At 40.1% G+C, this 26,477-nt stretch overlaps 1 protein-coding gene across 3 annotated transcripts in view; it reads left to right on the forward strand.

Annotated features, from left to right (window-relative positions):
• The window catches only part of arhgef4 (Rho guanine nucleotide exchange factor (GEF) 4), a 113,594-nt gene that overhangs the window by 68,796 nt on the left and 18,321 nt on the right, over positions 1–26,477 (forward strand). For all 3 annotated transcript variants that reach the window (XM_035142341.2, XM_035142342.2, XM_035142343.2), the window contains one exon: positions 22,297–22,448. In XM_035142341.2, the coding sequence (XP_034998232.2) occupies positions 22,297–22,448 (152 nt within the window). The remainder of the gene's footprint in view (positions 1–22,296; positions 22,449–26,477) is intronic.

The following is a 26,477-nucleotide window of genomic DNA, read 5'->3' on the forward strand; positions in this document are numbered from 1 at the left end:
AATAGATCAAAACTCCCTATATTGATGCTGAAGTGGATTTGCTGATTGGCACCAATGCTCCAAAGCTTCTTGAACCATGGGAAGTTGTCAACAGCTGTGACAATGGACCCTATGTCGTCCGAACCCTACTGGGGTGGGTTGTGAATGGTCCACTAAGGGGAGATGAGAGTGACTCTGGGAAGAGTAGTTGCCCTACAGTCACTGCCAACAGCATTCCCATTGCCAGAGTGGAGGAGCTGTTGATTGCTCAGTACAATCAATACTTTAATGAGAAGTCTTCTGATGAAGTTGGGATGTCAAGGGAGGATCTTAGGTTTCTACAGATAATGGAGGAATCCATTCAACTCATAGAGAACCACTACTGCACCAACCTGCCTATCATCCCAAAAACAAAACCCTGAGGGTAGTGTTTGACTGTGGAACAAGTTTCAAAGAAACATCCATGAACAATCAACTACTACAAGGACCGGACCTAACCAATTCCCTGTTTGGCATCCTTACAAGGTTTAGACAGGAACCAGTTGCTTTAATGTCAGACATTATAGCGATTTTCCATCAGGTGAAGGTGTCCCAGAAACATGTCAACTTCCTCCGCTTTCTCTGGTGGCCCAATGGTGACGTGACACAGAAACAAGTGGACTATAGATGAAGGTAATTGTTGAAGATAACAAGACCCACTTCCAGCCTAAAGTACTGAACACCATCCATCACAACTTCTATGTGGATGACTGTGCCCTCGGTAGCAGAAGCATTGCAGCTGGTAAAAAAAACTCACTGCTGTATGTTCCAAGGGAGGGTTCCAGCTTTCAAAATGGATGAGCAACAGTCGTGCAGTCCTGGCAAGCATTCCTGAAAAGCATCCATCTAAGGCAATGGTCACCAACCTTTTCGAGCCCAAGATCACTTTTTAATTCCAAACGTAAGCCGAGATCTACCACCCTGATATCTTCCAAGAAACCCACTAAGGAGGGTCATATTGATTAGTTTTAGTAATTTCTGTTAAAGGCTGAATGTACGAGCATAAATATACACAAAGAAGCAGTTATGCAACTTTATCTATTCAATGAACAATATTCACATTAATATCAATTCATATTTACACCATCTGTTCAGTGCACAATATTTAGCTTCAGTTCAACAATATGTTCTGCAGAGGAGCTGCTACTGCAGCACAATGTTTTTTACATGGGCTTTGACTTGAATATGGCCATAAATATTACTATTGCCTTGTATGAAAGTAGTCCCTTGTACTCAAATAAATACAAGTACTATACAGTATGAAGCCGTGCATCTTCATTTGCTCCTGCAAATATTTCACAATAAAATCTCCTTTTTAAACAAAAGAATGGACTCCGTCAATAGAAACGCTGGAGTGCTTTTATTTTGAAACGCCTACAGAAAGTGTTGCAACCATTTATGTTTGTAACATAATTTCAACAGATAAACATTAAAACTCAGCTGAAAGATAATTTTCTCTGTTTATTCTTCTGTAAAACACAATGTTTATCTGTCGATGACACAAACGTATTTACAACACTTCCTGAACCCGTTTCAAAGTAAAAGCACTCCAGCGTTTCACTTTCTGAATCCATTCATCTGTTCTAAGGTTCTAACGGGGCTTTGATTGTTATCGACAGACCGGAAGATGCGCATCTTCCTACCGTAGCGTCCTGGTGTTTAGTTCAGTACATAAACCGACTTGTTTTGAAGGCAATGCAGTAGATAAACTAGCAGCCCCGCCGCCAGCAGCGGACACTCTGCCGTGTGAACAACCGACACACAGCTGATCTGCGGCGAAACCACAGCCAGTGAGTCCAGAGAGTTCGGGGATCGACGGTGAAGACTGCGAGATCGACCGGTAGATCGCGATCGCCGGGTTGGCGACTACTGATCTAAGGCAACCAAGGAGCTCAACTTGGACAGAGACCACTTACAGAGAGCTCTTGGTCTACACTGGTGTGTAGAATCTGATGTGTTCACATTCAAGATTGCAGTTGAAGAATGTCCTCAGACAAGACGGGTCATTTTGTCAGTCATTAGTTCAATCTATGTCCCTCTTGGATTTCTGTCACCATTTACTATTCCTCCAAAACGAATGCTGCAGGAAATGTGCAAGAGAAAGGTTGGCTGGGATGATAAGATATCCCAAGCCTTCTTACAGCTATGGTCAGATTGTCTGTCAAATCTACATCACGTGTTAGTGCTGAAGGTGAATCGATGTATCAAGTTAAAGGACTTTGGTCAACTCAAGCATGCACAGTTGCATAATTTTTCTGATGCAAGTGAATTTGGCTATAGGACTGTGTCCTACTTGAGATTGGAGAATGGTTCTAATGAAGTAAACCTCGCTTTCATGCTCGGAAAATCCAGAGTTGCACCATTAAAACAAACTACAATCCCCAGACTCGTACTTACGGCTGATGTCTTGGCTGTAAAATTTGACAAGATGCTCAGGAAAGAATTGCAGCTTGATTTGACAGCATCAGTTTTCTGGACTGACAGCATGACCGTGTTGAAGTACGTTGCAAATGAAACCAAGAGATTTCATACATTCGTGGCGAACAGAGTGGCCGTGATACGTGAGGCTACAGATGTTACTCAGTGGAAACATATTGGAACTAAACTGAATCCTGCTGATGAGGCCTCAAGAGGATTATCAGCACAAGACTTTCTGGAAAATAAGGCATGGTTAGAAGGACCAGAGTTTCTTCTGAACGAGACAGGAGATTGGCCAAAGTACAGTATGGACCAACTGTGTATCTCATTGGATGACCAAGAGGTCAGAAGGGATATTATCATCAACACTTCCATCTCCAAGCACTCAGAGTGTGCTACCAGCAAGTTGTTGCACTAGTTTTCTGATTGGACCAAACTGAAAGTTTCAATTGCTTGGTTTCTTAAGTTCAAGGATGTACTTATGGAACTAAGAAGATGGAGAAAGTCTATTCAAGCCTTTCTCTGCAAGGATAATAATTCCGGCACACTGTAAGACAGAGTTGGAGAAGAGCTGCGGAATAACAGATCGAAGATAAAAGTTCAATCATTGATTCAAGATGATCTTTCTAAAACCGAAACGGCCATCCTTCACTTCTGTCAGCGAGAAAGATTTCAAAAGGAAATCTCCACTTTGGAAAGTAGGAAATCTGTTGCGAGAAAAGACAGTGATATCGGCAAGCTGGATCCAGTGCTTCAGGATGGACTATTTGAGGGTAGGAGTACGACTAAGGAAAGCAGCTATGCCCAAGGAAGTAAAACATCCCATCATCGTTTCAAATGATCAACCAATATATATGCTCATCTTACAGTACATCCATAAGCAAATGGGAAATATTGGAAATGGGAAATATTGGATCACCAATGCCAACTCAGCCAGCAGAAAAAATCATTGCGGACTGTGTTGTCTGCTGCCGCCTTCAAGGTACAGTTGGAGAACAGAAAATGGCCGACTTGCCTGTTGAAAGGATTCTGCCAGATATGCCACCGTTTACCAATGTAGGAGTGGACTACTTTGGACCGATCGAAGTGAAGAGAGGTCGCAGTCTGGTTAAAAGATATGGAGTTGTCTTCACATGTATGACTAGCAGGGCAGTACATCTTGAAGTAGCCTTCTCCCTGGACACCGATTCATGCATAAATGCCATTCGTCGTTTTGTGTGTCGCCGAGGTCAAGTTTCTCATCTGAGATCCGACAATGGAACGAATTTCATTGGAGCCGAAAGGGAACTGAGAGAAGCCCTTGAAAACTTGAATCACAACAAGATTCAGAGTGTTTTACTGCAGAAGGGAATAGAGTGGAGCTTTAATTCCCTTGCTGGATCTCATCATGGCAGAGCATGGGGAGCGGATCATTCCCCTCATTAGGAAAGTGCAGTCTCAAACAGCAGTCTCTGGATGACAAGCGCTTTCATACCATTCTCTGTGAGGTTGAGGCCATTCTTAATGACCGTCCAATCACAAAGCTATCTGATGATCCAAAGGACTCACTCCCAACCACATCCTACTGTTAGAGTCCAAGCCACGTCTTCCTCCTGGACTCTTTCAGGAGAGTGATTTGTACATCAAAAGAAGATGGAGACAGGTCCAGTATTTGTCTGACCTATTCTGGAAGGGGTGTGGGAGAGAGTATCTTCTTCTACCCAGGAGAGGCAAAAATGGACAAAGGAGCTTTGCTGTAGGTGATATAGTAGTCATCCTGGATCCTTGTGCTCCATGTGGTTCCTGGCTTATGGGAAAGGTAACCAAGACCTACCCTGAGCAGAGAGAGGTCTGGTTCGCTCTCTGCAATTGAGAACCAAGACAGGCTACCTGGACAGGCCTGTCACTAAACTGCTATTGGAGGCATAAGAACTGGTGGTAAAGACCAGCTTCCAACTTGACTATGTGCTAGTAACCTCTATTCAAATGAAGATTGAAGATTCACACATGCACATGCACCTTTTGGCTCCTTTTGATTGTCTTAATAGGGTAATTGAGGTGCACACCCACACAATTATGGGACCGGTGTGTAGGAGCCATTCAGCATGTTTCTATATTCTAAATGTATGTAAATAGTTGTGTGTGTATATATTTGGTCAGGTGTTTAAAGGTCACAGGTGAACAGGAAGAGAGAGAGCAGAGGTTTGCGGGAACATACGGTTCTTATCGTAAGCGTGAGCGTAATCGTAACTAGCAATGGAATATCAGCCGAGTAACTCTGTTAAAACAACAAATCATCTGGATCACTTCACGTTCATCTCATCACGGTAATACATTTTTGTCTGTAACCATCAGTCTGCGATAAACGGGAACATCACCCACAATTACGGCATTGTTTGCACATTCACTCACTGGATACGCTTCAAGAACATTCTTTTTTCACCTATGCAAGTGACTATGTTGGAACATTTCAATTAAACCGATAGTCAAACAGCATGTTTGAAATGTTTGAAGCAATGTTACATATTCCTGAAAATATATTTTTTTCCCTTTATTATCTTGGCCTTGCGAAAACAGAGTTCAGTTTCTATGCTCCACATTTGTGGAACAGGCTCCCAGAGAACTGTAGGTCAGGGGCAAATCTAAGTTCTTTTAAATTAATGCTGAAGCCTTTCCTGTTTGTCAAGCCTTTTATTAAATCAAATAATTACTAATTTCTTACACTGCACTGTTTTATTTTTGTATTTAACACATATTAATTTCTTTTAGAATGTTTTTTGTATTGTTTTATCTTGCTTTTACAATTTGTCACGATGTCTTTTGTATTTTATGAAAAGCACTTCGAATTGCCTTGTTGTTGAAATGTGCTTTACAAATAAACTTGCCTTTCCTTGCCTTGCCTTCATGTGCCCATCCCCCTCTTCCACTCCTCTTCTCTTTCCCACCCCTCATTTCTCTGATAATAATGCAAGGTGTGCAGCAGCAGCAGGAGGGGGAGGAAGAGGGATGTTGAGGTATACAGACCTGCAAAGGGAGAAGGAGGGTGTGTGTATGTGTGTCTATGCTTGTGCCCTTGTACTGTATACATTGTTCTTATAGTTCCCATATATGGCTGTAAACACAGACCCAGAGGAAGAACGCGGCTCAGCCTGGCACTTCCTTGCACACACTCTCCGACCCCCACCCCACCCACTCTGTCATCCCTCTTCATTTCACTTGGTCAGAGCCTGGAAGTCCTCATCAGTGAAGATCAGTCACATTTGCAGAGTCCTCACTCCCCAGTGAAGGCTGTAAATGTTAAATGTTACTCTCATTCTCTCTGGAAGGATGTGAAAAGTGCTTCACACAGTTATTTCAAGACACAACTGACTTTTGCTTCATGATGGACACAATTTAGTTGTGCCACCTGAAAATAATACATTTTGGAAGATTTACCACTTTTGGAAGTTACTGCTTCCTTTGCATCCAAGGGCAGCTGTGGCTCAGGAGTTACAGCGAGTTGTCCACTAACCAGAAGGTTGGTGGTTCGAGCTCCACCTCCTCCATTCCGAGTGTCAAAGTGTCCTTGAGCAAGATACTTAGCCCCAAATTGCCCCTGATGGTTGTGCTGGTACTGTATGAATCTAAGTATGAATGAGTGGATGGCAAAACATATTTCTGAATTGTGTGTATATTATTTCCATATCTGTGCAGTCTGCTCTTGTGGCAGATATAGTCACTTTGTCATTTACTGAATGCAAGCTCAACTATTTCTGCACTTCAAACATCTTTTTTATCAGCTTGGTGGGTCACATTTGAAGCAAGGCACTATCTGCTAAATAGCAGGTTTAGGGATTGTAGATTTATTCATACAATTTCCTAATTTTGGTTTAACATAATATTTTCAGGACAATAAATGGCTGGTAGTTTTACTGACTATAAAAGCACAGATGTATATGGATTGACTACAGTCACATGTTGTGTCTGTTCATCCTATGACATCAGCTCTGGGAGGAAATTAAACTTTAATGTAGCACTTTAGTCTGACCTCAACAGGATGGATTTGAAAGAGCTGTTTTGTTATTTGGCCCTAGTCACAATTAACATGGAGGAGGACTTTTTATAAATGAATCTATGATTTCAGATTGAATACAACAAATATGAAACATAATGTGTTGATAGTATTTTTCATTTATCTCTATATAAAGCAGTTTCTACACGATCTGGGCAAATGCTGTACAGTTTTTTTTTAAAGTGCAAACATTTATAGTTGTTAACATAAGTAAAACACAAAAACATAAATTGTGTATATAATAATAACACCTCAACAAATACCAAATGCTTCCTAACTACTCTCTGTCTGGCCCTCATAATGCATTTCCCAGCCCTTTACCCCACCCTCAAACTTATCCACCACTAGTCAATTCAAGTCAAATTTATTTATATTGCAACAAATCACAACAGAACTGTTCTCAGGGCACTTCTTGTTGTAGAGCAGGTGTGACAGTACTCTTCATTTAATATTGTTTCCATAGACCCAACCATGCCCACTGTGCACAAGCACGTTTAGCACAACCATGCTTAGGGTAGCTGGCCATCTGCCTATCTTTTGGTTGAGAGATAAATTTAGAGAGGGAGAGGAAGGTTAGAGAGAGCAGGAGAAAAGACAACAATGCAAGTTCCGGATGTAACATATTACTGATGTTATTTGTAATTCTAGCAGCAGGTGTTGAGCATGGATATAGGGGCATTGGGAGACTTGCAATCACAGACTCTGCAGCTTCCAAGGCAGAAATACCTGCAGAGAGTAACAGGAGGAGATGAGAAAGGTGAGAAAGTAAAATCTATGGTGAAGAGAGACATGAAAAGTAAGGGGAAGAGAGGACAGGAAGGGGAAGAGAGGAGAGCCTGAAATATTAAGCTGCTAACGGAAAGTATGAAAATGAGTTTGAAGTTGTGAAAAGTCTGAAGTATAAGTAGTACTCGAGGAAATACAGTAGTCATACAAGATACCTCACATTGCTGCTTCTCCACATGCAGCAGACACACTGCCTGTGTGTACAACAGACATATGCGACACACAGCAGATCTGCAGCGCAACCGTTACGTGCTGGTCACGCAGGCAGTTTTGCTGCTAACATCGGACCTAAAATGAAAAACAAGACGTTTCGTGACGCACATGCACCCAGCATGGCACGCTAAAATAGTTTGTAATGTATTTTAAATTTCTATATCTAGCAGCATTCTGCAAAGATGTGAATTACGATTTTGGCATCTGCAATAGACAGAAAAGTTTAGCTGTAATGTAGGTGAAAAAGATAATGAGAAATCACACAGTTGCCAAGAGTAACAAACTAATGCCTGTGTCTGGCATCAGCCTTTATTGGCACATATAGCTGGATATCATCAGTGAAGCAATGGAAATGAAATCCTTAATTAATTCAACTGCAAACAATTTGGCCAAGGAGTAAAATATAATGATAGAATAAGAGAGGGTCAATTACAGAGCCCTGGGGTACTCCCTATTGTTGGTACACACAAAATTTCCCAGCTCACAAGCCTTACACAAGGGTGCGTGTGTATATTTTTACTATATTTCAGAGCATATATTTCCTCATTTTCCACAGGGTTTAGACCTCATTAACAATCTTGTTTTAGTGGGGAGAGATGCAACTGAAACCAGGGGACTATGTTTAATTGATTGGTGTAATTTTCAACAGGACCTGTCACTGCAGTGAGAGAAGCTAGGATCACTGGTGATTGCTTACAAAGAGCAGTTAGAATTAAAGGATCAGAGGGTTGAGTGGTAAATACATTTGAACCAATGTTAAGAGGACAGGCTAGTATCTCCGCAGGTTGGATAAGAAAGTGGTCAGAGATAATCGAAGTGATGGGAGAGACAGTCAGACTAGACACTAGACTATCCCACAAGATAGAATCAAGTCAGTAGTGTTGCCACTGCAGTGAGTCAGTTCACAAGAAAACTAAATGATTTTCCTAAACTAGTGGACGCATCACCTACTATAATTCCGTAGGTTTAAAGGGATAGTTAACACAAAAATTAAAATTCACTCATATTCTATCACTACTATGCCGATGGAGGGGTGGGTGAAGTGTTTGAGTCCAAAAAATTGGATTTGGCGTTGCAGCCAAATCCAATACAGTGGAAGTTACTACTGCAGTTCTCGCAATAACTTGCGAGAACTGCAGTAACCAACTAATTATTTACACCATTACTACAGTTACTGCAGCAGTAACTAGGAGGAGGATAAGAGCAGGCATTTAGGCTGAAAACATGGAGTAAATGATGCCGTGGGGCCTGGTCTTCTGGGAGTTGCTACGGTGTTTTTTGAACCATCTATTTTATAATAATAATATTAGAATATTTGTCCGATTCTTCCGCGTACCACTACAGGGAGCTTGCGTACCACTGTTGGTACGCATAACATAGTTTGAGAACCACTGGGTTAGAACATCTCCAGAAAGGCCAGTAAGGCACAAAATCAAATCCCTGCTCACAACAGTGAAATAAGCACTACAGTGAAAAGCCAGCTGTTCAAAGACGTAAAAGAAAAATGAGAAGAAAGCAATTGTCACTCTTACAGAAAATCACATGCATCACAGGAAGCAGTATCACAGGAAGCAGCACCACAGGAAGCAGTGCCAGATGCCTAACCAAAATCCCGAACCTAAACCTAATTCTAAAATAAACCCTTTAACAATGCCTCAACCCCCAAACAGCTCTTTAAAGTCGTCAGGCCAAAATCTCCTTACTTGCCCAAAATATCCACACTACTAACATCTGAAACTTAAACTGGTTCTAATAATGATCAAATAAAATAAAATAAATGCACTGCTACCCCACAGAATCTGCCTGCTTACCAAATTTGGCAACGTTCAGGACAACATTATGTGGCAACACAAAATGACCTCAATAGCAAAAAGATACCTCAATTCCTAACCTCACACTTAGAAACCAAACTTAAACTCTGGATTTGCCCTAAATATTATGTTTTTAATTTCATAACAGTAATTGTGGGTTGTTTTCTACTGTTTTTTTCCCTGAATAAGTCCATTGTGCTTCAAATGAGCCTGTTGATAGGGCAGACTCTGTAAACCAATATAATGTGGGTAATTGGATTGATGAAGGTTTAGCAGAGAGAGATGCTTTTGATTGTCCAAATGATGCTCACTAGGTTGTTACCTAGAATGTTGGGGATGACTGCATGATTACAATTGGGACATTCTCAACTACAGTTTTTACTTGCACAGTCCTTTGCACACATACCAAATATATTTTGATAGAAATATGCATTCTGGTTAGTGGGGCAGTATTTCTCCACTGCTGGAGCTGCTCCTCACATTTCGAGGTGAATTGAACTATTGAAAAGATTATCGTGTGAGTTTGGAAAACTAAGCTGCTTTATTCTGCAGTGTTTTAAGGTAATGTCCATTCACTGGCTGTAATTAATCCTCTCCGGCCTGTTAATCCCAGTGAATGTGAGGATGTGTGCACACACACCGGCAAACCAGCAGGGAGGTTAAGCTGAGTGGGGCTGAAATCCTCTCCACTCAGATAACTCGGACAGTGTTGTCACCAGGTCTAAAACTCCAACCTGCCACATGCTCCGATCATCCACTTCATTATCCACTGTCATAATAAGAGCACAAATAATCCTCACATAAGACTGATGCACAGAGCTGTTCTGCCTCAGTTCAGTCAGTCACAGTCTGAAAAGCTGTTTTTAACCAACATTGAATCGCTTTCTTAGCAGTAAAGACATTTGTCCATAATTTCTACCTATTGTTTGAACCATTTACTCACCAAAGTAACTGCAAAGCTCTGGAGCAGTTGGAGAATCAGACACTTCCAATTGCAAGAGAAAATTTAAGAAATGCTTGTTTATTTGGCATAGTTGCGAAAAAATTGCTTGATGGGGTAATGTGTTCTAATTACAACACCACAGAGGGACATTCAGTGATTCCACCCCATTATCAAAGTCACTCTTTCTGTCACCCCATCATTACAAGTGGACTATAATAAAGAAGTGGTTTAGGATTAGGGTTACAATCTCAAGCGCTCATCCAAAATGCTTCTCAAGGTCCCCAGCAATACATCAGCTAAGTTTGACATCAATCAGCTGAGGGGTCGCAAGAAATATGAAGGACAAACAAAAAGGTGAAACTAATCAATTTGCCAACTATGTCTCCACACCTATTACTTCCAATTCTTTTCAAGCCCTCCATGCATAAAGTAAGTGTTCTTCATGTTGACAAAATGTTCTTAATATCCCACAAGACCACATAGCACTGGTCTTAAACTGGGTTGGATGATTTGGGGCCTTGGGGATAGGGGACAGTTAAAGGGTCATCACTGTTTCCCACCAGTTCTCTTCCCCCAGCTAGATTGAAGGGGGGGGCAGGGCTCTCCCCCAACTCCAGGACAACTTGTCCCACTGTTACTTTTTATAAAAGCAAAAATAACACAACAGAACTGGGACTGCTTCCACCCCAGCAGAACACATCTGTTACTTGCTGCTTGCTTGTTCTGTGTGAATGCGTGTATGTAATACCAGATATTAGAAGCTTTTTAAATTCCTTCTGAACCTGGTTTAAAAAAAATTAACATCCAGAACTACAGGTTCTGATGTGATTTATCATGTGATATTCTCATTTTGTTAATTGATTTGCATAATACATAATTCCTTATTGATTTTATTTTGCATTTTCACAGGAATATTGAATGAATTTAGAGGCAGAGAATTGATGTTTACAATAAATGTGTAGTTTTCAGGGCATTACTTCACCATTTTTTCAATTGCTTGGTTCCTTTGATTAGTTATTAATTTGGGGTGTTTATGAAGCTACATAAGTGTAGCCATTACATTCACCATCAGTGTAGTCTATGTGCATGAGGTCTGAATACTTTAGATTAGGGTTCCTAAGGTTCCTAAGGTTCCTAAGGTTTCAGGAAAGGAAAGAAGTCAAGGGAAGATTCTCTCGAGTAGAATAATATAAGCATGAGACATTGGCTAATTGGAGATCTTTTATTTTGTCAGAGATTCTCTCTTTCCTCCTGTGTTTACTTGTGTTCTGTTGACTTACCATGTAAGGCATGCAGTGATGCCTGGAAGTCATCACTTGTCAACCTTATCATTCTTTGGAACTGGAATGCTCACAGTGAGCTGCCAGAAACAAGCCAGTTGGTTTTCTCCTCCAAGATTGATGGAACACTAACTATTTAGTGTCTTGCATCACAGCATGTTGGAGTTTTGAATGGGTTACTGCTGCACTGCATGTGCAAACGAGTGAATTTGTGACTTCATATAAACCTGATAGTTAAATGTTATAGTTAAACAACTCTCTGTGTTGTGTAATCTAATGTGTGTTTAAAGTATTTAGCTTAGACAGACATCAGTATTTCAACTGCTAAAAAAACAATTTCAAACCAAATGTACCAAAATCAGTGACAAGATCAATATAATCACCCATTGATAAAGAACATAATGACTCATGATAGCGTTTATAGTTAAGGATGATCCAGTATTTTCTCTGTCTTGGCTAATCCACAGTTTGAGTCAACAGAAAAATAGAAAGCTTTGTACATTGTTATCCAATAAAAAGACTCTCCAAAAATCACAACTTTTTATATCAACACAGATGGCGTGCTATTTTCATTCCGACAACAAATTCAGATTGCTGGGATCAATATACACTTCGCCTTTGAGCATTGTGAATGGAGATCCCACTTCTGGCTTGACCACAGCCAAATCTTAACTTTACCTAATTTACCTTAGTTCTAGAGAGAGACAACCCTGTTTTTATTTGAAAAGAGCTATGGACCTACAGTGGCAGGTTATAGACTGGTAATTACTCTTAATATTTTTAGTATATCTGATCCTATTTTAGTAAGAAGTTTCCCTGTTTTGTGATATGCTTCAGTTTTAATTTCCTTTTAATTTAAACTCCTGTCCTTCCTTCACATTTAGCCGTTGTCTCGATTAATTCAAGAGTATTTATAGGTATATTAAAGATATATATATTATAAATACACATATATATAATTTGTTTTTCTTGACTCAGAGCAACATGTTGAAATGTCCGCTGAGTCCTCCCAGTGCAGTCCTTTGGCTAAGGGAATGGTGGTGATGTTTGGGCTGTTTCTAAATTAGTACACAGGCCCCAGTGTAAGTGAAAGGAAGACCTAGAAGAGAGGGCTGTGAAGAGTGAACGTATGAAAGTGAGTCAGACAGGGAGGATCTCTGCTCACGGGCAGAGTATGGAGGGTGGAGGAGATGTTTCAGGGGCAAAGAAGCCAATAGGTCTGGAGGTAGAGTGAGCAATCCCATCAGTATGCTGAATACAGACACGTTAGAAGAGGCTTACAGGATCAGGAGCTATCCCTCTCACTACAGCCATGTATGGTCAGAAGTTGTTCAGCAAAGGAAATGAAGTAGCAGGGAAAAAAGTGAGGGTGATGTGATAGGAATCCAGCCTTCTTATGATTGACAGATGTGTATGAAGCTGAAGCACCTCTGGGAGTTGTCCTGCAGTAGCTTAGAGGGTGAAGACAAATCAACAGAGCTCACAGAACAAATTCTATTCAAACTTCCTATTGTACTGAGTAGGAATGCTTCTTATAATATTATTACAAATTTCTATCACAGGATGACTGAAATGTGTCCCTAATGAGAGATTTCACCAAATTGTTTATACAGAGCTATCTATACTCTACATATCACATCTCTGTGTGTATTTAGGCATTTTATGATACGTAATTTGATGTCAGGTATCCAATTCTGCCAGAAAAGGTCTTAACCATTTGCTATTTTAGCTCTAAACCCACTATCAATCATTTGAATTTCCAAATAAAATGGGTATTGTTTCATGTGCATCTCCTGTATGTGTGACAGTATTATTTAAATCCTGTCTGGCAATGATGGGCTCTGCTAGTAGTAATGACTGCTACTTAATGTAATCTATTTTCAGAAAAAATTTAATAAATGGCTTTAACATAGTAATTGAAATACTTCAAATAGTGAAAGTCCAATGGATTCTAACTGTGGGTTACAGGGTCTAATACAGCTGACACACTCTTTACTTCACCTTGGTATTTTCTGATGTGTCCACCCAGGAACAGCATGATTGGTTTGTGTGTAGCTCTTTGCTAGCATAGCTTTTAACAAAAGAAATACAAAGAAAATACACTTAGCAGACATAATGAAATGGATTTCACAGCTTGGGTTAGTCTGCTTGGTTAACAGTTGATCTATACTTGCTGTGCAGTTTGACAATCTCTGATATAGTATGCCATTAAATCTGCTGTCTGTTTATGTTTGAGCCTATGGACTTAACATTGTATATGTTCCCTGTTTGGTGTGTGTTTAAAGTTTGTGGACTGCAAGTGCCCATCAGAAGCCAGAGGGAACCTCTAATGAGGCAAAAATGCTGACGACAATGCTTCTTTGTCATTCTGCTTGTTACAGGCAGAAAATGAGGGCATGTCTTTGTCTTCATACTGATTCAGATGTCTCTGGAATCAAATAAGGGTAAAATATTTTGAGCTGGCAGTTTTATGCCACCTTTTTTTGAGCATGTAAAAAATGCATTTGTGTGCATTTGTAAAACAAAAGAATTCTCACAAATTCAATTTTGTGAATGTGTATTAAAGTTTTGCTGCTGTAGAAATATATATTAAGGTCATTAGATTTATCTTTCTTAGGCATTAGGAGCCTGTCCTTTCCAGGAAATGACAGCAGTGGTTTATGGTTAAATGCTTAAACAGTGACCTCCTCTCTTATTAGCAAAGGCAGGAGTAGCATGTATTGTTCTAAGCTCTAATAAGGTCTTAGGGAGGAGGTCAGGCTGCAAAGTGTAACAGCCAGAGACCTTTACTTGAAGTATTTGATCTTACGGTTAACAATCTACAGTATTTGATTTGTCTGAGGTACAGTATAAGGCTGTATTGGGCACTAGTAGAACTGTTACATTAATAGCCATGTAGATTTCTTGAAGACATTTCCTCACTGACCCAAATGGATTTTTTCTGTAATTGACTGCTAGGGAAATCCTTTCCTCATCATTCCAAAGGTTTTCATCCATGACCACAGCATGTCTCTGAACATTTTCAGTCATCCAGGTCATAGGATACAAAAGGTCAGATTATTGTCCAGCAGCCCGTCAATTGAAGAGGTTATTACATTGCTTTGTGCACTAAAACCACTGGATTTCCCCCTATCTGTTGCCTGGAAACCTGAACAATTGGATAAAGTGAATGATAATTTGTTTCAAAAAGGTTGCCTATTTCTCCTGTCCTAACAAAAGAGTAGACTGATTATATCTGCAGCCACAGAAATGTCCTTTATTTGTCTTCATGACACTTGCATTACATATGCATGCAAGACTGTTGAGGCATTCTGCTTTAGAATTCATTTTATTAAATGGTAGTAAAATGACAGGTAGTAAAGAATTTTCTCTTGATGACACCAGTCAGTGAGAGCATGATAGCCTATAATGTTCTGCAGTCACACCTCCATATCTGTCAACACTGCAGAGTGTGTGTTTTCTCTCCCCACACCTCCCTCTGTTGTTCCCCCTCAGAAATCACTGGCTGAATTCTCCCCAACACAATTTATACAAAGTCTGCCTGGAATTTCAATAAGCACCAGTGTGACACACTCAGCCAGGCCTCTGTACTGCACCATATGGTTACAGAGCTGCAATTCTTACTCTTCACTGTAGTTACATACAGACCAAACGTGTGTGTGTGTGTGTGTGTGTTTGTGTTTGTGTGTCTGTGCGTATCTCCCTTTCGTTGTGCGTTCAGTGCTCTCGGTGACAGTGACACCAGATAACCTCACAGTGGTGTCTGTGCTGTGGCTCCAAAAGCAAAAGTAATTTTAGTGGAGATCAATACACAGAGAGAAACTGGTGCCTGTGCTGCACATCGATCCCATCTCTGTGATTCATGGGCAGACAGAAAACCTATTAGGTATCTAAAATTAGGCTGAATGAGCTTCTACATCTTCAGACACCTGTGTCCGTACTATTATCATATAGATTTGAAAGTTCCTGGAAGTAGAAATTCTGTTCAGTGACATGTTACTGTGCTGTCTAATGTATGGTCACTTTCAATCAGGCCTTAGTGTGGAGACATTAATATTGTTTGAAATCTATTGACACAATTAGCATCAAAACACATGCTGCCAGAATGAAAGGGTTTCTACAATGTTATTTATGACAGATAAGAACGTTGGAGTCTTTTTGCAGTGGCCAATCGTAACAGTTTTAAAAGTCTGATAGATATTAGCCTGCTGATGAGAGTAAAATGCTGTGGTCAAAGGAAATGAATACCTTCCAAGTGTAGACATTAAAAAAACAGTAGGGGAGACATGGTGCTTAGATGTAATCTTTTCATTGACATTGTTGACAGAATAATGAGCATATCAACATGACAAAAGCTTGTAAATGCCCTGAGAAAACTGAGAGATGCTGATTGTGGCATCCGATTCTTCAGTGGTCATTGTGTCCTCCACAGCCACCAAGGTGTGAACCACCCCAGACCCTAGCCCTCAGTGCCAGACTGATATGGATTTATATATATATTAAACACAAATGCAACTAATTATGTAGAATTTGAATTAAGAAAATTAACATAACATTTTTAATAAATGTACATCTTTTCTGCAAAAAAAAAAATCATATTGATGCATAATGGTCTTTTTTAAAATTATCATCCAGACAATAAATTGGACTCTATTTCAGTTAGAGTTCAGTGACAGGTGGTTCCTCACTCATGATAACAGGATGCTATGTGTGGGTATTTAGCGCTGTCAGTCACCGGGGGTCATCCTGGGCAGCTGTGGCTCAGGAGAGCGGATCGTCCACCAACCAGGGGGTCGGTACTTCTATCCTAGTATTTCTGTTGAACAGATGATGCTACAGTAGGTCCTTGGATCAGCCCATTTTTTTTACTTGGCTCACTCTGTCACTGGACCTGCCTGGGGATTTTGCTGTAGGCAATGTAGGAATTTACATCCTGTTTTTCATGTTGTGCATGAGAAAAAGCTTAACAAAGTCTGTGGAAAAAATATTCATGTGGAAAAGATAAAGAATCTTTTGGGAAATTTGTTTGTCTGTTTGTGTTTTAATTAAGGGTAGGTCCTGACACACTAAGCCCCGAGCTGGCCATGTGTCAAGAGTGTTCAGCACCATTGGTTCTATACAACCAACATGGTGAATTTGGCCAGAATCCTGAAATAGTGGCAGAAACAGCCTGGTAACTAGTGGCACCCATTTTATGTTACTCTTTTCTACTTATGTGAACTTTTACCCATGTTATTTTTTTGTAATTTCCTAGTTGTGAGCATTTATTTAATTAAATGTTTTTGTTTGTCTAGTTATCCCCTCAGAATGAATTTGCAATATTTCATTGAGTCAGAATTTCCATTTGTTTATGGCCAAATACCTGAAAGACTAATTCCCCTAACCTCAGCTGATTGCCTGAGTCCAGCTGAACAAATACTAACAAGAAAAAGTATAACAAGTTCCCCTAAGAAATTGTAGTGATAGTTCCATCTTTGAGAGATTTTAAGTCTGGTTAGTATACACATAAGTCTAATTAAGTGGGTTTCTCCCAAACCACCACCAAGAAACATTCACAGTGGGTGGACAGCTGATTTTAAGATAGTCCTCCTTCATGTAGAAGAACATTTAGATCGTGAGAAGCCCTCCAAGGTCACCCTGAAGGATCCAATGAAGGTGTGTGTGTGTGTGGGTGTGTGTGGGTGGGTGGGTGGCTGTGTGTGTTGGCAAATTCTGCTGCAGAGCTGTTTTTTTTTTGCTGTGCACAGATGCTCAGGCTGCTGGTTCGCTGAATAATCACATTCAGAAAGAAAATGTCCTTAATTTCGGACACATTATTTCCCAATTCCAAAGTCTGATATTATTGTGCAGTTTTGTTCCAGCACACGTTGAGCTGTACGGTGACAAGAAATTGATTTTGATGATTGTCTTTGGTCCACGTTGGCAAAGATGGATTAAAGAGCACAGCTGGGTCCCAGTGGAGGGCTAAACTTGTAACAATCATTACTTCAAAAATACTCTTCCTCATCCATTAGTTGAGGCGAGAGATTCAAAGCCTGAGGTATCAAAGAAAATTCAATCTATGAATGTGTGAGTGTGAAGTCTAAATAGCTGCCCACTGAGCTGCAGGGAAGTCACAGCTGAGGTTCGGCCCACCAGGCGTCTCTGTCACCTTGAGGAGAATTTGGCAACATGCTTGACTCCAATTCGTGACTTCCTATAATAGAGGAGAAAGGCAGTGGTAGTGTCACTATGTGCTGAGGGGAGGGGACATGATGCACTTCACCTGCTGAGCTACCTTAATGTATACAAAGAAAATAAAACCCCAGAGAAAGCGATTGTCACTGTTAGCGTTAGCTCATGGAAAGCAGAGCAATATGTCAGTTTAAGGGATAATTCAGGCTTATTACAAATTAAGAGTATAACTTTAAAAGAGAAATTCCATCAGTTATGATAAAATGCACAAGCAAATACAGTACATGCTGAACACAGTGACACGACTGTAACAAGGGCTTACATGTCAAGAAAGCAGCCAGACGACCTGTCAGGTCAGAAGCCAACCTTCATTTTATCCACTTTATTAAAACCACTTTCAGTGTTGTGCAAGTTCAACCTTGCTTAAAGTTCATTTCATTAAGATGAAAATAAACTATAGGTCATGTTCATAGTTCAAAATTTAGAGTTTTGAACTAAGTTCAGATTCCCAAAAATAAACTAGTTTACATTCATATCTACCATTTCCTTTTACCCCTTAAAGGGACATTTACAGAAAAACACCCTTCTCCCTTTTTCGCCCTCGCATCCTATCTGGGCACTTTTCTGGCCAAGTGGTTGAAGGCAGTCAGTGGTATGAGGCTGGCCAGTCACGTGCCGCTAGTAGACACGGGCCCCGCTGCAGTACAAACACTAATGAAAATGGAACCATTACGCTTGAATTCCTCAGTCATCAACACGCATATACAAACACACTTGTACCATTGAGTATTGAATGTTCTATATGCAGACAAATCTGATCCACTAATGTGGCTAACCCACATCCAGAGGCTCAGGATGATTAAATGCTACAACCCAAACCCATCCACTAGCACGCCTCAGCTTCCTGCAGTGACACACAAAATACAAAATCCACTCAAATCAGTGTTCTGTTCTGTGGTGTCATCAGCATCTCAGCCATAACCCCCACTCTGGCTCAAGGACAGACTGACGAGTCAAGCGAGAAGCAAAAAGGAAACCGAGCAATTAAGTTCTCCCTCTGTGCTGTGAGTGACTTGATGGTCTCTGTGAAGCTGCTTTTATTCAAAAGGTGACACTGATTGCTTTTTATCTCTGTGGATAATAGAACAGCAGCATGTCACCATTACATTCTGCACAATGTGTCAGTTTTCTATTAATCAGATGGTTTACTCATGCAGTTACTGTACATGGCACGAATTAAGTGAGACCAATTCATTCTGAGTAATTGTTTGGCTTTGTGGTGATGGAATTTTGGATCCATGTTCTTATTTTTAAAGTGTGTTTATTCAGCAGCGGCCCAGTGTAGAGGAAACTGCCCCAAGGCCCTGACCCATAAGAGACTACATGTCTGATGATATTGGTCATTTGACTAATTGTAATTATTTTGTAATTTTGATTAACAAAAATACAATATCAACAGTTGATATATATCAACTGTAATTTATATAATGCTATATTGTATTCGAATGATAAGCTCAATCAATAAATTGGTTTTCAGGATGTATAATTTAAAAAATGTACATCCAAGAGAAGTTAAAGTGTTGATTGGGCAATACCATCATAAGAGCAAGGGCTGGAGGTGGAGGTCTGTTTCCCCACAGAGCTTTGTCTCAACATCATCAAGTCAGTCTGGGATCACATGAAGAGACAGAAACAATGAAGACAGCCAAAAGTTCTCAGAGATGCTTCGGACAATCTACGTCTAAACTGTCCCTACGTGTATGTTGTGCTGTTTCAAATGGAGGCTGGTCATACTGAACATTTGATTTAGTTTTTATTTCTGCTCACTTCAGTGAAGATACTTAATGAATATATCTAACTATTTGTGTTACTGGGTATTACTGGATAGGAACTGTGAGGCAACATTGTAAACCCATCCAACCTTTTTTTTTGTCCTGGGGCCCCCAAAATGTCTACTTCAGCCATTTATGGCGAGCTGCTACAATGTGATGACAGTGAGTTGTTTAAAGAGTCATTGGTTTTCTGTAGATTGACATTTCACTGATTTACCTGAGCTATAAAATCACTATTTCCACTGCAATAGCATGACTCGGTAGAAAGAGTTATACTGCAATTATTGTAATTCTGTGACTATGTTGTTTTTGTCTCATTAATCACCCTTGTTACTCTTGTGTCTAAATATTTATCTCTATTCTTTTTATTCAATGTGTTACAATATAATAGGAAATTCAAGCCATTTCTGTTTAAAGAGTCCCCGGTTGGCAGTGTAGAGCAGTGTTTTGTTGAAGAATGAATGTGGTGTCCCTCCTTTCACCCCTCTGTGCTACTGTAAGCCAGACTGCAGAATCCCACTGCGCATGAATAAAGGGCAGTCAATACCTGGAGCTTCTCCATGTTTCTACAACATCACACACAACCAGTCTGGGTGTACTACACTGCCCCCATGAGGGCAGCACCCGTAATTACCATGGTTCCTATGGCAGCAGTGATGGTAATGTTAAATACGTGGTGTTACACGATGTGTAGGATTCTGTTGTAAGTATTCACACAAGAGGACGCCTTCGGTATGCTGTGGCATATGTTAACTGTACAGGACTGCTTATTGACCTCTACTCCCACCCGAGTGTATGTATGCATTCTTCAATAGCTGAGTCTAGTTTCCAACTGCATCTTTTTTTATCCACATCGCCCAGAGGGCTATTATGTGTTCTATCATTATATCTGTCTCTGTCTCCACGGTGATTTGTCACCACGGATACATCCTCCGTGGCAACAGCTGTCGGTGAGGCAGCTGAGGGTGACGCCTATGATGAGGTGTGACAGCAAGTGTATTTTTAGCTTCTCAGCCAGGTAGCCAGAAATGGTGAGTTCAGACACTTCACAGGATGTTTGTAGAAAGGGAATAAGCACAAAGGCTGCTTTGTAAAAGACTCACATTAGTATGGAATGAGGCTGCTGATTGTGCCCATTTTATTTTTTGAACAATGTTTCCGTATGCCAGCATTCATGTGGTTTCCATCATATACATCATATGAGACATTCGTGATTCCTACTAAACAAGGTTGGACTGTCAAAAACAGGCCAGAACATGTTTTTTTATTGCAAAAACTGCATCTCAGTGCCCATTGTGCACCCTGCTATTGTGTGCTGCCATGGATAATGTTATGTTCATGTGGGAAGGCAGCGATGGGAAAGATCTCCATGGTTACGACTTATAAGTCATTGACAGGGTGCTGCTAGGCCCCTGAGTTCTCTGATAACATTTGAGTAAAAACATTCAAAGTTACTGAATGCAGTTGCAAGATTGACTAATATTACATGATACAATCCTGAGTGCTGACTAAAATTTGATACAGATACATGTGGTTGAATAATAATTATATAAAAAAAAATGAATGCCGCCCTTTTTGTTTCCTGTAATGTATGTAGAAAGCCTAGGCATGTATGAAATAATAACATTATAGCATTTTTTTAAGTAACTCAAAAGCTGCTTGGTTGCAAATATGCTTGCATTAAGAAAACATAGACTTGTTATGTTTTGTGATCAAGGTTATCAGTGATGGCCATTATTGAGATGTCTCTTTCTACGACTCCCTCAGAGCCTACTTGTTATGTTTGTTCCCAAAAGTGAATAGGAGAATAGGAGCCAGCAGTGACACCAGGTTTTTTCCTACTAAGGCACATATAATAGAAGATCGATTTTCTTAAGGTATAATACCTTCCTGATGTTTTAGTGTGAGGTAATAGAGGAAGAGCTCCTTTTTAGTTGATAGAAGAACCCTCTGTTAAATCTGAATCAGTTTATTTAGGTCTGCACATTTCCATTTCCATTTACCATTTCAATACTGATTAATCTATTTTAATGTGTTGGTTAATTTGCCAAATACAATTGTCAAAGATAAGTAAAGATTCCCCTCATAAGTGATGTTTTCATGGCTCTGATTTGAATTCAACTAGTAAAAGACAGTTTACAGTGATGGACATATGTGATAAGGATAATGGAAAAACCCAATCATTATCATATTTAACAGCAGGCTTGTTTAATTCAATTAAATTAAAGTGATAAACTGATACTGTATTCCGCCTAGGGGATTATGTTTTTGTCTGTGTTGGTTTGTCTGTCTGTAGACAGTAGACAGATTACCACAACATTTGGTTAGAGGGTGCAGTATAATTCAGGGAAGAATGCATTCAATTTTGGTGCAGATCTTAATCGGGATGGGTCAATAGGATTTGTGGTGGTGGCAGGCCGTTTTTCAAAATGTGAGTTACAATAATTCATGAATCTTAATGAAAGAAACTGGCATATTATATAAATGATATATTTGTGAGGTAGTTGTGTGCAATTTGGTGCAGATCCAAATAAAAATCTGGATCTAGTGAATTTATGTATGGTTTCATAAGGCAGAGGTATGTGCTCTTCTCACTGCTATTCTAGTTATTAAGCTTTTTCTCATCATTAATTCTTGTGTGGTTTGTTTTGATGAAGAATATCAGTCAACTAATTTAGCAGCCACAATTTTAGGCTTGAATTAAAAACTCAGCAGATCATTTGCAAGTCAATTAATCATATTATCTTGTCCTTGTTTCTTCTGCCCCTGCCACCTTTCCTCCATGTCCCAGCGGTGGTTATTCCTGATGGCGCTTCAGAGAGGGCGGGGTTCGGGGATGAGCTCGGAAGCGAAGACGATCTCCTGTATGAAGACTTTCGCAGTTCTGGACATCGTTTTGGACACCCAGGAGGGGGCGGAGGGGAGCAGCTAGCCATCAATGAGGTAAGCAATATGGAGATGCAAACAGTTATTCTGACAGTGCAAGTATTTGTGCTTGATGTTACTACTTGGGGGCACCATAATAAAAAAAAATAATGATGCTTTAAAACTAGTAATGATCGTGTTTTGGTGAAGATGTCTATATACCAAAATTGGCGCAGCTGTGGCCTTAGGCCGTAGAGTGGATCTTCCACCAACCAGAAGGTTGGCGGTTTAATCCCCGTCCCCACCATTTCGCATATTCTTGAAATATTTTGAAGTCCAAACTTCCCCTGGTAGCAGTGTGTGTTATTGATGGGTGAATGGCAAAAAAAACTGTAATGTAAAGCGCTTTGCGTTGTCATCAAGAAAAATGATGCATGTAAGAAGTTGGTTCACTGTTGTGACTAAATGCTACGATTGGTCTCCTCTCCCCAAATGTAGTGGGGAAGTGTCTGTAACCAGATCATAGGCTGTATATAAAGATGGACGACATGACATCACCATAAAAGTGAAGCCAAAACATCCTGATTGCCCCCTGGTTGTAGTATAGGTCAGAAACCCCACCTCTTCCATGTTAGCAGATGGGACAGTGGAAAATCTTAAAGAGAAACATTTTTCTCAAAGATGGTTTCCGTCATTTTAGGTAGTCCTATCACAATTAGGGTTGGGCTGTCCAACATCATGTTTATGAAGAATCTATGAATTATTAATATTCAATTACTAGAGGAAACTCTCTTGCTGATTTATTGTTACATCCTGGCTGTTCTCATTTCATATGAAACAGCCCTAGTTGAGACTAAATATGGCCGGACTTCCTTCCTTCCTATGACATACTTTCTTATTAGGTACTAATAGCCATAAAATACAAACAAAATGTTTATCGAAGTAAAAGAAAGAACTTGTTGAGTGTATTTACAATATGCACAAGTATGCACAAATCGCTTATGGCTTTACATTTCAGAAATTGAACACACATACATTTTTTGTTATGAGCTAGTTAACAGTTGGCCTAGACTTTTTTTTAAATGACCGTGATCAAGGAGTGCTCCGGGAGTTTCAGAGCTCACGTCTTCGCAACCAGCTGCAGGGAAAAAGCAGTTTTGATTGCCTAGCAATCCCAGACTACCCGATCAGTACTGGTAGTTAGAGTGAATTGTTTATGGCAATGTTCAGGTTGTAACTAAAACAACATAACCACGCCATTTTAATTGCCTGATGGCCGCCACAATTTTGGCCCCATTATCAGTAGTTATGCAGGAGATTTTTCTTTCCTCTATCTTCCAATCAGGTATGGTCCCACGCAATGCCTCTTCCAAGTCAGCTGAATGGTTTTCTGGCATGAAGCTTTTTTGTCAACATTTCGATTCCAAATTCCACTCTTTGCTGACATACTGTGCTGTCACTGACAACATCATGTTGCAGGTGGACCACATGTCAGTTGTCAGAGCCCATATTTCATCATCCAGCACTGCTAAAATGTTTGATCTGATGTTGTTGTGCAATTTTGGGACTGTGGTCTTGGAGAACAATGTCCCACCTGGCAGCTCATACTGCTTGTCAAATGTCTGCTGCAAGTTAACAAGTTACAGCATCAGTAAACTGCTTCCGTCTTTCACTGTCACGCTTGTACTTTGTAATTTTTGCAAAACATTAATAATTAGTCTTTTATCTTTCATTATTTTTCACTGCATACTTCGTCATTTGCCATTTAAGTTGACGTTGCCCAACCCTAATCACACAGATGTACGGGGTTTCTAGTCGAAAATGTCATGATCGACAGCTGAGACTGACTTGAGAGTGCGTGGTTTGGTAGAACCTTAAAACTGTGGATCTACACCACGATCACTGCTGCACAGGCTGCACCCTTTGGAGGCTGCATTTGTAGACCAATTACATCACAGCAGAGTGACTAGGCTGTCTCGATTCGAAGGCTCCTCCAAATGCACCCGACAAATGTGTCCTTCCACCCCAGAGCAACAGAGGCTCCACCAGGTGGATCATTCCCGGCCCAACATATCCCATAATTCATTGCGCTTCAGTGATTAACTGTTTTTCAAAGAGGTAAGGGAGGCAAAAGGCGAGACAAAACCGTTTTTAAATGTTAGTACTCAACCCAACAGCTCACGGTACACATGTTAAAAAAACATTTTTTTCATCCTTTTTAATAAACCAAGGACCATTTTCTTCTTTGTTGCTTGGTAACCGCTGTAAGGGCAGGACAAGCCAGTGACGCAATAGGAAGACCAGACTGTCTCATTCCGGTTCGTCTGACGCTGTCTATGCGGCTGTTGGAGGATTCCGGGTCCCCCGAAGGATGCAGCCGCTGAATTGAGACACACGCCTTCTGATTCAGATCACTGCCTGACTATTGTTATAAAGTACAGTAAAGCGGCTGATCGTTACACCCCCAGTTGTTTACTGTTGTAAGTGAAACAGAGCCTGGTCTCAGCAGAGGATTGTAAAGGGCTCTCTTGGCCTTTTCACAAGTGCTCTGACGTTGCTGGATTATTTGGTTGTCATGGATACCTACTCTGGTTCTGTTTATGCACGATTTCAGTCAAATGTGATTTAAAGAGAAGATCTGTTTACTCACAGTGTGACACTGCCAATAAATAGTTGATCTCTGTATATATTTGTCATGTTGAGGCAATCTGAGTTTCCTGTTACCAAGCTGGATCTTGTTTAGGTTTTATACAGCCTGAAAGGAACACACACTAAAAGAGTTCTGGCACAGTTACCTATAGCCAAACAATTGAATAGCCAAATACTGGTCAAATAATCTGTTACAGATTTCAGATATAAAATCTTTTACTTTTTACATCTGCACTGCATTCACTTGGTCGACAGTGACTGATCAGATCATTTTTCTTCTTCTCCCTGACAACCAGAGAGAGTCAGCCCTTTGCTGCCATCCAGTGGGTTAATGGATGGTTGCTGTCTGTTATCTAGGAACTTGAAGATTGTGTCTCAACAAAAAGGTGCTGTGTGATGTTAATAAAATGGCTTCGTTGCTGTGGAGAGGAAGGCTCAGTTAGTGGAGATAGTGAGATGTCGAAGAGGTGTGTGTGTTTTGTGTTCTCAGATTCTAGCTACCTTAACATGGCTCTTTTCTCCATTTTATATTAAATTCCATTTTATGTTTAACTCTGTATCTTTGGGTTTTACCTTTGGTGAAAACCAACAATTCAGGGAATTTATCTTTCTATGCCTCCGTGCCGACAACAGCCAGTGACTGGAGGCATTATGTTTTCGGGTTTTATGTCCGTCTGTCCTTTCGTCTCATTCCCTTGAATGCGATACTCAAGAATGCCTTGACTGAGTTTCCTAAAATTTTTTAAAATATTTCCATTTACTTTTTTGCCGTGTGAATGCAATTTCTCCGACTTGAGGGAATCCTTTTACATTTGGCACAAACATTCACTTGAGCTTGGATTTCATCGTTGTAGCCCAAGGTGAAAGGTCAAGGTGGCCTTACAAAGTATGTTTATGTTTTTCTTGAACATGATATCGTAAGATCAACTTGAGGGATGTCTTCAAATTTTGTACAAACTTTCACTTCATCTCAAAGATGAACTGATTCGATTTTGGTCACAATAACCTTAATGTTACTGTGTTTCAGTTGTCAAAGGTAAAGGTGACAGTGACCTTTATATGAAAAAAGTATGAAGAATGTTCCAGTAACTGCACTGGTACAACCGCAGTGGTATAATTCTAGTTTTTCTATTTTCTGACATTCATCTGTCATGTTGGATGAAGGTGTGGAGGTAAATGAGGTTTGTTGTGGGGATTGAGAGATGGAACCAGGATGATTCTGATGATTCAAATGATACTGCTAATTCTCTGTTAAACTTTGCTTTGAAGGAGGAAGCACTAATATACATGCATAATATACAATCATTCATGTATATCTTGTAATGAAAGAATCGATTCAGGCACATAAAAATATATATAAGGGTGTAATATCCATTATTTCTGTCAGCCCAGCTTTACAGTTTTACAAAGATTTCCCTGCCATAATCTCTCCTAGCAGAACCATTATTGTGTCATATT

Source organism: Hippoglossus stenolepis, chromosome 19 (genome assembly GCF_022539355.2).
Source record: "Hippoglossus stenolepis isolate QCI-W04-F060 chromosome 19, HSTE1.2, whole genome shotgun sequence".
NCBI classification, from domain to species: domain Eukaryota; kingdom Metazoa; phylum Chordata; class Actinopteri; order Pleuronectiformes; family Pleuronectidae; genus Hippoglossus; species Hippoglossus stenolepis.